Raw genomic sequence first — 12,112 nt, 5'->3', positions numbered from 1 at the left:
AACTTCTTGCTAGTGGAAACATGAGCCTGTTGATTTGGATATAAAACTTGACTTTCCCCCTTAACTGGATCAAATAATTTTGATATTTCTGATTATATTTTCTTCGTTCTTTAAAGGTTGTGTTAAAGCTTTGTGCTTTTGGAAAAAAAAGTTATCGAGACCCCTGGATAATCTTTTATTCTTGTTTCTCATTTTTTAATTAAAATTTTTATTGAGACTGTTTGGTATTTCTTAGGATTACATTTCATGTTAGTTATAGGTTGTTCTTCTTGCTTGTGTCTTCATAAGGAATTTGCTCTGGGCCGAATATACTGTTCTAGTTGTTATCCTTGCTTTCTCAGTGCTAATTGGTAGGACTCTAGTACTGCGAAGCACTCCCAGAATATAGAAGTCATGGTCAAATAAATTTGGGAAATAATGTTTACCATATATGTACACTCTATATGTAACATTGGTATGTTAAAAGTTATTTTAGCAAATCCTGTAGTAAGTAAACAAACAAAAAAGCGCTTTAATTTTGCTTACCAGGTCCCTAACTTGACCACTGAGTTCTTCCTTAGTCTGGGTCACCTATTAACAATCCAGAGAATAGAAAATATTTCTCGAAAAACTGCCTTATTTCAGTCCCTTCCTATTTCCCCACTTTCTTCCTATCCCTCCACTCCTGCTAAGTAGGAAGGTTTAAGCATTTCAGGTAGCTAGAGCCCTCCAGCTGAAGAATAGAGACAGAAAGTAAGACTTGAGTTAAACAAGGGGTCATAGAAGGAAATGGAACTATCTTCTAAACCAAGGTTTGGGTACTGGTTAAGCCAGAGATATTTAGTTAGTTAATTAGTATTATTCAGTTATTTCTGTGACCTTCTTCTGAGCCTATTCTTTCCCCAAATAGTAATGCACCAGAGCAGAGAGACTCCTGAAATTTTTCTTTAAAGCAAATATTTTGTGTTTAATTTAATTTTACTATTTATTTCCATTACAATTTGAGAGCTATTTTTCAGTGAAAAATAAATTTGGCTCCCACACAGTGAAAGTCACTTTCAAGAGTCCTAACATTTTGTTTTCAAAATATATGAATGCTGTGTACATTTAATTCCTTGATGTATTACAGAATGTGCCTAACACGGTTATTATTAGGATTGAATATGTATAAACATGGAACACTTACATAGTAAGCACTCAACAACTGTTTGCATAAGAATAAACTTCTAGACAAACTACCTTAACTTTTGTAGTTATAAATATACACATTTGTGAAAATATTTGGTTAGTACTATTAAATATAATCCTATTTTTCTTTGGAATTTGCTCAGATTGAATGGGACTAAATTGTTTAGCTCTGGGGTATGGTATCTTAGCTTTTCTATTAATAAGTACTGTGAAGTAGCATAAAACAAGTTTGATGTACTGTAACGTTTGAGTATATATGATATGCTGTGAACTAATTCTCTTTCTCTCTCCCACCTGTCCTCTCCTCTCTTTCGCTATCTTCCTCCCTCCCTGCATGCATGTGTGTGCACACACAAACACATGTGTTGTGTGTTTTTATTCCAGTTTTTGAGATGCATCAAAACCTAAATTTTCAGCAAAAGCCAAGTGGCCATATGTTAATTGATACTCATCCAAGGCTAAAGTCAAATATCATCAATTTGACTGATGTGATGAACTTCTGGGATACAAGAATAAATATAAAATTTCAAGAAATATTTTTATGAAATTAGTGATCAGATATTAAATGTTTGACATAATAATGCAGATATAATTACTCCACATGTCAGCTGTTAGTTTGCTCCTGAAAATTATGCTGCATATTTGAAAAATTCTAGATTGATAGTCGTTATCTATAAGCAGTCATTTTCAACAAGCTTAAGTATCTAGACCCCAAACTATAAGGAATTTTCATATTAAAGCAATTTATGAAGCTGTTTGGAAGTTTATTGAGAAGAAAATGCATTTTGAGTCCTCAGTTTTCTCTGTTTTCTTGCCATACCCTTTCATTTTATTATGGATAATTTGCTAGATTTTGGAACTTCTCTTGTTAATGAAATTTTGAAATGGCAAAATTGACCTGCTTTTTTTTTTTTCTGACCTTTTGCTTTTAATTCTTCTTGTCCAGATGTGAAGAATTCCCTAATAGAACTTTCTCTTGAAAGGCTATCTCTAGTAGCCTAAATCACTAAGTAGAAATTAAGTCAGTTCTTTAAAGTTTTGTTTAGTGATATACTAGTATACTCTACAAAGATTAGAATTATGATATAGCCTAATTTTATTAATCTGCCTCATCTGTTTTATAAATATTAATTTGCTTAGAAAGGATAAGTTCTTAATTTATCTAGTTTAACACTCTATATTGATCTTTACTGTAAATCTGTTTCCTTATTTAATTATTTGAAAAATTTTAAGTTTGTATCTAAAGTTGGCTCTCACAATCATACTAAGAATGATTGCATTTTATTCTGACAACACAATGTATACTTATACTTCAGTTGTCCAGTAAAATTTCACTGTATAAAGCAATAAGATTTTTACTCTTATCTCTAGAATGGCTATCAATGTTTATTCTTAAATGGATATTCAGATATTAATGTTCAGTCTAATTGACATACATTTATTTATATTGATGTAGAAATGATCATAACTTATATGATCACATGGTCATTAATCAAACATAAATGCAGAAGTACTAGAAATGTCAATGAAGCCATCATTTGCTTATTTGGCCTACTACAGATCAAGGCCAGGACTGAAGCTGATTTTTGGCTGAATATTGAGGCTAAGCCAAAGTCAGTGAATCCCTTTTATATGTTTGGGAATACTTAGCTGTAGGGAGATTACGTTACTTATATAAAATTATGCAGGTAATAAGTAGTGGAAGTGGAACTTGAACCAGGTAGTCTAAACTTTTCTTCTAGGGGGAAGGTATAGCTCATGTGGTAGAGCACATGCTTAGCATGCACTAGGTCCTGGGTTCAATCCCCAGTACCTCCTCTAAAAATAAATAAGCCTAATTGCCTCCCCCCAGAATAATAATAGTAGTAATCTGTAAATAAGTAAACCTAATTACCTTCCCCCCCACAAAATAAACAACCAAACAAACAAAACTTTTCTTCTGCCATTATAAATTGCGACTGACTTAAAAACAAAAAAAAAGTTGGGCTTAGCGTTGTCCTCTGTACACACACAGACTTCCCCATTCTGTCATTCCTCTTCCCTTCTTCCTTCAAGAAAAAGTGGAATAAAGAAGAGGTTTAGAAGAGAATGTCATTTCCTTTTCATTGAAATTACTGTTAAAGAGACTGCTTTAGATTATGAGTTGGGAGAAGATAGGCTTTGAAGAATTTTTTTCTTTTTATTGAGATTGCAGTGAATAAGCCCTCAGGGAAATCTTAAAGCTCAGGGAAATGAAACTTTGCTAGATTACCCCATGTTGATTTAAATTGTCTTCAGTTCAGTCGCGTTTGAAAGTATTTATGATAGACAGTGGTAATTGGAGAATTGGTCTGTCAGAAATAAATTGGAATTTAAAATGTAAAATTTGGAGTTCGAGGTTTTTTTGTTTTTGTTTTTGTTTTTGTTTTGTTTTTAGCACAGGCCATGTGTTTGTCCTCCTTGTTTGGCCCTGCAATAAACCTTTCTTTGCTCCAAAAAAAGAAAAAAGTTACAAAATTTAATTTTAAAGAATGAGATGCTAAGGGAGCAATAGGTCCACAAATAGAGGAACTTCTTGACTTAAAATTTTGCATAATTTAATAGATTATCTTGAAATTCAGTAAAATCTCACTTATAACTATTATTTAAAATTTATTGCCTTTAACAAGAGAAACCCTGAAAATTCCCCTAAATTTCTAGGCAAAAGGAAATGTTTGATATTTACAAAAGCCTCTTATACATAAATGACTTGTTTCTTTTACAAAGAGAACCAGAAGCCCCTAGACTTTTTAATTGAAAATTTTATTGAGATAATTGTGGGTTTATGTGTAGTTGTAAGAAATAATAAAGAAATTCTGTGTATCCTTCACCCAGTTTGCCTCAGTGTTACCATTTTGCAAAGCTATAAAATAGTATTACAACCAGGATATTGGCATTGATACAATCTACCTATCTTATTCAGATTTCCCCAGTTTTACTTGTACTTATTTGTGTGTGTATATTTAGTTATATACCATTTTATCACCTGTAGATTTATCTACCACCACAGTCAAGGTACTGAACAGTCCATCACAACAAAAAACCCTCATATTGCTCATTTTAAATACATCCATCTCTCTCTTGTCCACTCCCACCCCTACCTCATCTCTGACTACCACTAATCTGTTTTCCATTTCTAAAATGTTATTGTTTCAAAAATGTTATGTAAATGGAATCACAAAATAAGTTAACTTTTTAAGATTGAATTTTTTCACTCAGCATAATTCCCCAGAGATTCACCTAAGTTGTTAAGTGTATCAGTAGTTCATTTTTGTTGTTAAGTAGTATCCCATGGTATGTATGCATCATAGTTTGTTTAACCATTCACCTGTTGAAGAACATCTGGGCTGTTTCCTTTTTGGGGCTATCACAAACAAAGCCACTGTAAACATTTGTGTGAATGTAAGTTTTCATTGCTCTGAGATAAATACCAAGAGTGCCCAGAATTTAAGTCAGAAAAAAATTTTAAGTGCCAAAAATATTAACTCAGAAAATAGATATTAGGTCTAATCACAAATCTACTTACTGTTCTCAGTCTTATCTGAAGCAAAAGACCAAATTTCCTAATTGAGAAATTAAAATTTGTGTACTTTTTGGTAGAAGATTGGCACCAGAGACCACTTCTGCCATGCATCTAATAAACAAAAATATGAGAATTTATGTGTAAATATAAGATACTCACAAGATGTAAGAATTGGCCTCACTATTGAGTGACAGATGTAACATTCATAGTTATTATCATTTTAAATAGATAATTTTTTTATCTTTCTGATTTTAAAAGTAACAAATAACTGTAAAAATTAGAAATGTAGAAATATAAAGAAGAAAAGCCCTAATACCAGAAAAACTACTGTTGGGATTTTTGGTGTGTTTCCTCTTAGTCTTTTCTATATGTATACAATACTAATTTAATAAAATTCTTATAAAATTGGGATTAGGCCAAATATATAGTTTGATGTCCTGGTTAAAAGTTGAAAGCTAAAAGTTAAAAATTAAACTTTAATAATATTTTTTAGTTATTTATATGTCATCATTTGTAGATGACATTATTAGTGTTAGGTTTATGACTGTTAGCTCATGCATAAATAGAAAACTTTTTCAGGAATACATTTAAGTTGGAAAATATTTTTACTTAATGAATATCTCTTATTTTACATCATATTTTAAATCTTTTTTCCTGTTCTTTCAAGGTATGCTGTGATAGCATTTGGATGTGCTAGCTGTCCAAAATTAACTTGTGGGCGAGAAGGCTGTGGAACAGAGTTTTGCTACCATTGTAAACAGATTTGGCACCCCAATCAGACCTGTGATGCTGCTCGACAGGAGAGAGCCCAGAGTTTACGTCTGAGAACTATACGTTCTTCCTCTATCAGTTATAGTCAAGAGTCTGGAGCAGCAGGTATTTACATCTAACTTTTTTTAGTAAAATTTTGACACATACAGGAATTATTTTGATAAAAAATTCCATATTCAGTCCCTGTTCTCCTTTTAGTTTTCAGAAGTGTTTTACATGTTAGTATTTCTGTCCCAGAAACATTCTTTCCTGTGGAAGAAAGTGGTATTGAGATTGGAGAGATTTTATTGTTAAAAAAAAGGAAGTGTCAATAATAACTTATGTAACTGATAGCTGAAGATGGTCTGAAACTGTGAAGGTGTTTTATGCAAAGCTTATTAGCAAATGTTTTCATTAAAATATTACTTTTGAATGTATCACCCTTAAATTATTTCTAGTTGTAAAAATATCACAGAGTTACAGATTTAAAACAGTATTTACTTTTGGAATTCTTTTCATTTACATTTTTTGCAAAATAATTCTTTTATTTACAGATACTGTAGGACCAAGGATTCATACCATAGTGGGGAGTACACTAAGAACTTTGTGTCTTTGGCTGGGAATTTAAAAATTACCTGGAGTTCTATACATGAACAAACATGCATCTCATAAATCTCAAAAATTAAAAAAAAATCTGACCATCTTAATGTTCTTTGAATAAAAATTCAAAAAATTAATATTTTACATTCATAGAATTTTCGTTGTTTATTGGAATTTCAGTCATTTTTTTTAAAAAATTCACTTTTCTTATTGATTGTAAAAGGGAAAAATTTGGAATATACAGAAATTTATGAAAAAAATTTACATTCCTACCAGCAGTGTACTGAGATAGTCACACACTTTATGCTACTAGAAAGAAAAAAAGTCTTACTTGGTATTTAAAGTTGAATTTAAAATTAAATAAACTTTAAATTCAACACTTAATATTTTACATAATGGACGTGGATTTTCACATGTGTTTGCTAATTGACTTATTTCCTTTCCTGAAGATTTGGGGTGGAACTCCAAAGATACTAATAATAATTTGTCAGTATTGGTTCAAAAGCAATTCAGAGAGAACCTGAATACACCTAAACTTTCTTCTGCAGAGTCAGCTATAGCTATTAAATGGTCAACTTGGAAATGATACCCCTTTTCTCTAAGTGGAGATGGATATTTATTAAGGTTACAGGACACAAAGACACATAGAGTAAGAGAATGGACTGTGGAATCAGACTGTCTGGATTCAAATTCTAGCTTCTCCACTTATTCTCTGTGTGACCCTGAGCAAGTTAACTTGCCTTATCTGTAAAATGAAGATACTAATACTTAGGTCCATAAGGTTGAAACTTTTCCAGGCTCAGAGTAAGTGCTCTGGCTATATGAAATAGGGAAACTTAAAGAAACCACAGTCACCTGCTAGAGATACACATTTATCTGGACCATCTTTTTTTTTTTTAATGACTAAAAGATGTCTTTTGTTATTAATTTTAAAGTAAACATCGTGATTTAGTCATCCAGATGAATCTTGGTCTTCCTTATTGTAGTCACCATGGGAGATTTTATGTTTGTTTAAGCAGTGCTTAAACTGTTTGTTATGTTTGGCCATAACCTTTAGATCCTCATACATTCACTTTAAATTATCCTCTTAACATCAGTTTGGTTTCTGGGGATGACTAAGTCTTAACAACTAGGGTAACATACCAAGTTGAAACATTGGTTTGGGGTAGATCCGAAGTAAGATATGATTATATGATCATGAGGGTGACTTCTTTTAATGTAAAGTAGCTTTGAAAGGAGTTATGAAAGACAAACTTCCAAATGATTTGAGTTAAATAGTGGCATTGTTGGAATAAATTGCCTCCCAGGATGATTACTTTAAACTTTATTTGAAATTTTTCCATGTTGGTTTAAAAATCTTTACCTCATAATTCAGAAAATTCAAAGTAGATGCATTTTTACCTACAGTGCTCCAAAACTCAGAGCTCTCAGAATAGATGTTTATGTGACAGTTTCTTCTGATTTAATCTATAAAAAATTTAAAACTTGAACTTGGTTTCTTGCTGACTTCTGAAAAGAAAAAAGGGAATTACCATCCAAAATAGTTTTATGAATTCCTGTTATTCCAGGTATTTTGGTATTTTTTGTGTGTCTCATTATCATTATACTTTAAAAAATAGTCTGCACTTTTAATAATTGCTTGGTGTAATAGTTATAATTGGTTGGCTGTTTCTAATCAGTCACCTGAAGATAAATAAGTATGCTTAATCATATGATACATTAAATTATTTATATTATGATTATATTTGTCTTTAAACTGTATTAGTACTACATCAGCATGAGACTTAGAGCTAGGGCGTTAATACACTTAGAGTTGCACTTTAAATGAGACACATACTTTTCGTTTTTGTTACCATATTTTTACCCCTTTATAAAAGTATATTTGACTCCCCACCGTCACCTCTATCCCCTACTACAACCACCCCTAGAGATAACCACTGTTAATATTTTGCTGTAAGTTTTTACAGGTGATGTGGAGAGGTGGGATGGGGAAAGTTTTAAAACAAATTTTAAGAACATAGTATTTGTAACCTGTTTTTTTTTAACATGACAATAGCCCATATTTTAACAATAAGTAGAAATATTGTAATTTAAAAAAATACACAAGCTTTGCCAAATACTTTGAATAGAAATGGCAAGCTTTTTTTTTAATACAAATGAGCTGTAGATTAATTGTTGTTTAGAGAATGAGGCATTATTTGACCATATAATCAGTAAAACAGTTTTATTTAGGATTTTTGCTTTTTGACACTATTTTGAGAGAAATATATTATCTAATGTGCACAGTAAATTTTTTTTTCTAGTTTGCTTTTAGGAAAAGAGACAAAGACAAAAAAGCTTTTTGTAGAAAAATAAGTATACAGAGAGTGAAAATTTGCAGGTACAGATATGTAAAGAGACATATCAAAAATATATTGATTACGATATTAATTCTCTAACATGTAGTTGTAGCATATTAAAAGGCTGTTTTGTGTTTTTTAGAACCATAGAATAAATGGAGATGTCAACTTTCAGTTTGTTCTGAATGCATATATCAGAACCAAAGCCTGAGTCTCTACTGTCATCTCTAATTAGGATATGTACTGCTTGAGTATACTCTGGGATGAGGAAGTTTATCAATTAATAGATCACTTAAGCAGACAGAATTAGCATTTCTTTAATTTGATGTACTAGACATTATATTAGCTATAAAAGCCAGCTTTTTTTCATTCATGCCCCAATGTTAAAAAAATTTTAGAGCAGAATTTTATGTTCTTTGGATCATTTAAATCATGACTTACAGATTTTTTTTTTTATTGAGGCACAGTCAGTTTACAATGTTGTGTCAGTTTCTGGCGTACAGCACAATGCCCCAGCCATACATGAACATACGTATATTCATTTTCACATTCTTTTTCACTGTAAGCTACTACAAGATACTGAATATAGTTCCCTGTGTCATACAGTATGAACTTGCTTATCTATTTTATATATACCAATCAGTGTCTGCAAATCTCAAACTCCCAGTTTATCCCTTCCCATCCCCCTCCCCCCGGCAACGACAATCTGTATTCTGTCTGTGAGTCTGTTTCTGTTTTATATATAAATTCTTTTGTCTTTTTTTTAAATTCCACATATGAGTGATACCATATGGTATTTTTCTTTCTCTTTCTGGCTTACTTCATGTAGAATGACATTCTCCAGGGCCATCCACGTTGCTATAAATGGCATTATTTTTATCATTTTTTATGGTTAAGTAGTAGTCCATTGTATAAATAAACCACAACTTCTTTATCTGATCATCTGTCGATGGACATTTAGAATGTTTCTGTGTCTTGGCTATTGTAAATAGTGCTGCTATGAACATTGGGGTGCAGGTGTCTTTTTTTCATTAAGGTTCCCACTGGTTATATGCCCAAGAGTGGGATTGCTGGGGTTATATGCTAAGTGTAATTTTAGTCTTTTGAAAAATTTCCATACTGTTTTCCACAATGACTGCATCAAATTGCATTCCCACCAACAGTGTAGGAGGATTTCCTTTTCTCCACAGCCTCTGCAACATTTATAATTTGTGGCCTTTTGAATTATGGCCATTCTGATTGGTGTGAGGTGATACCTCATTGTAGTTTTTGATTTGCATTTCTCTGATAATTAGTGATATTGAGCATTTTTTCACGTACCTATTGGTCATTCGTATGTCTTCATTGGAGAATTACTTGTTTAGGTCTTCTGCCCATTTTTGGATTGAGTTGTTTGTTTTTTTCTTAAGTCATACGAGCTATTTATATATTCTGGAAAATAAGCTCTTGTCAGTCTAATCTTTTGCAAATATTTTGTCCCATTCCATAGGTGGTTGTTTTGCTTATGATTTCCTTCGCTGTACAAAAGCTTGTAAGTTTCATTAGGTCCCATTTGGGGTTTTTTTGCTTTTATTTCTATTGCTTGGGTAGACTGCTCTAGGAGAACATTGCTGAGATGTATGTGAGATAATGTTTTGCCTATGTTTTCTTCTAGGAGATTTATTGTGTCTTGTCATATGTTTAAGTCTTTAAGACATTTTTAGTTTATTTTTGTGTATGGTGTGAGGATGTATTCTAACTTCATTGATTTACATGCAGCTGTCCAGTTTTGACTCATGGATATTTTTAATTTGCATATTCTAGTAATTATCATTTGTCTTGGTTTGGCTACATCAAGTTATCAGTTTTCTCAAAATTGCTTGAATTATTAAAATACTAGTTGTGAGCATTGACCAGTTCTTAAGATAAAAAACAGCTAAGTGAAGCACTGAGGAAGCCCAAGATCACTGATAAAACACAGGTAAAATTTGACCATAAAACTTGTAGAAAGGAAAATAAAATGTAGCTTAATGCTTACCATGTAAGAAATTGGAGCGAATACTTGAATTCCGTGACTAGCAGTATACATATCTTTTCTTAACTGTCTATAGTAGTTACAAAATACAGGTGGCTACTAGTGACAGTGAATAATTGGTAGTTGCTAGTTAAATTGATGCCAAAGTTCAAAATCGTCGTATAATTGGAAATAACTCTTATCCTGTGTCAGTGATTCCTAAAGTTATGTACCACTTGATTTTAACTTGGCAATTTGTACATTGTAACCATATTACTATGCACAAAGTATATAACAACAGCATTTGAACAAATGAATAAAATGGACAAAGATGATTAATTAAAAGCAATCAGGAGCATGATCAACATATGGTTGCTTTAATTCTGAAACTTTTCCATTAAGTGTTTATAATCCTTCCTTAGCCTCTTAGTTTTTCCCTTTTATTTAGGCTCTGATTCTTTGCAAGGCCCACCTGTCTATTGTATGAATTAAAATATGAGAAAAAGGCTGCTCTTCTACAGATGTCTGTATTGTTATTTTTACAGTGTTCAAAGTTGATGTTACTTAGAAGAGAGAAGTAAACTCATAGTGCTTTTTGTATATAGTGCTTCAGATTACTATCAAATTGTCATTTCCTGTGTTCATTCACTAAAGGAACAGTATACAGAATATCTGCACGTTAAGTGGAAACGGTTAGAAGAGAGAATATGAAAAGCCACTCATTGACACAGCTGTGGGGTCGGGACAAAGATAAATTTCATATAGTTCGCAGTTTGCCTAGAGCTGTCCTTGGTTCTCATTTCTCTTGTGACTATTCTGTTATTCTTTGTCCTCAGTTTTCTCCTACTGTGTTTGGAAAATGTTTACAGTTTGAAAATTTAATCTAAAATATGTTCCTTTCTCAGAAGGAAAAGTGCATTATATACTAAAACTAACAGTACATGTTAAGATTCTTTGGCAGGACTACAATTGATAAACTACTAAAAATTATTTTTAGACCAGTTTCATATACTAAATGTCTCTTTGTTTTCCTGATAGCTGATGATATAAAGCCATGTCCACGATGTGCTGCTTATATAATAAAGATGAATGATGGGAGCTGTAATCACATGACATGTGCTGTCTGTGGTTGTGAGTTTTGTTGGTTGTGTATGAAAGAGATCTCAGATTTACATTACCTAAGGTAAGCTTATAGAAGGGGCTGTTTATATCTAAATATAATTCTATATTGCAAGACAAAAAGACTTTTCTGGGAAAAGTATTATCCTAGGTATTTTTGAACTTGGGATTTATAAGATGCTTGAAGGGATCTGTTTTATTCTAATTACATGAATTTAACCGGAGCCCAATTATTATGCTAGTCACTTGGAATTAATAGTCAAAAATAAGAAACAGAAATTGCTTCTTTTTTTGTTTTGTTTTGTTTTTTGTTTAACTTGAAAGCTAGCATTTAATACCTTATGTAATTATGCTAGGTCATAAATATTTCCATTTAATTTTCTCATATATAAATTTCTTCATTTAGGCCACAGAATGAGTTTATTGATATAATCAGATAATTCTGTGCCGAAAACAGGGATAAAATAAGTGTATTTTACATTAATTTACTTTTCAAAAACTAATGTAAGGTTTTGAGGCTAATGGAGGACTAAGGATAAATATTTAACCTCAATCCCAGTTATCAGTATCCTTTTACTATAGTTTATGGTGGCTTTTACCTTG

General features: G+C 31.8%; 1 protein-coding gene across 3 annotated transcripts in view; it reads left to right on the top strand.

Annotated features, from left to right (window-relative positions):
• Window positions 1-12,112, top strand: part of RNF19A (ring finger protein 19A, RBR E3 ubiquitin protein ligase) — a 52,692-nt gene that overhangs the window by 28,913 nt on the left and 11,667 nt on the right. For all 3 annotated transcript variants that reach the window (XM_072949509.1, XM_072949507.1, XM_072949508.1), the window contains 2 exons: window positions 5,376-5,584; window positions 11,429-11,573. In XM_072949509.1, the coding sequence (XP_072805610.1) occupies window positions 5,376-5,584; window positions 11,429-11,573 (354 nt within the window). The remainder of the gene's footprint in view (window positions 1-5,375; window positions 5,585-11,428; window positions 11,574-12,112) is intronic.

This window comes from Vicugna pacos, chromosome 25 (genome assembly GCF_048564905.1).
Source record: "Vicugna pacos chromosome 25, VicPac4, whole genome shotgun sequence".
Lineage (NCBI taxonomy): Eukaryota > Metazoa > Chordata > Mammalia > Artiodactyla > Camelidae > Vicugna > Vicugna pacos.
The sequence above is the reverse complement of the archived record's forward strand: the minus strand, read 5'-3'. Positions and strand labels throughout refer to the sequence as shown.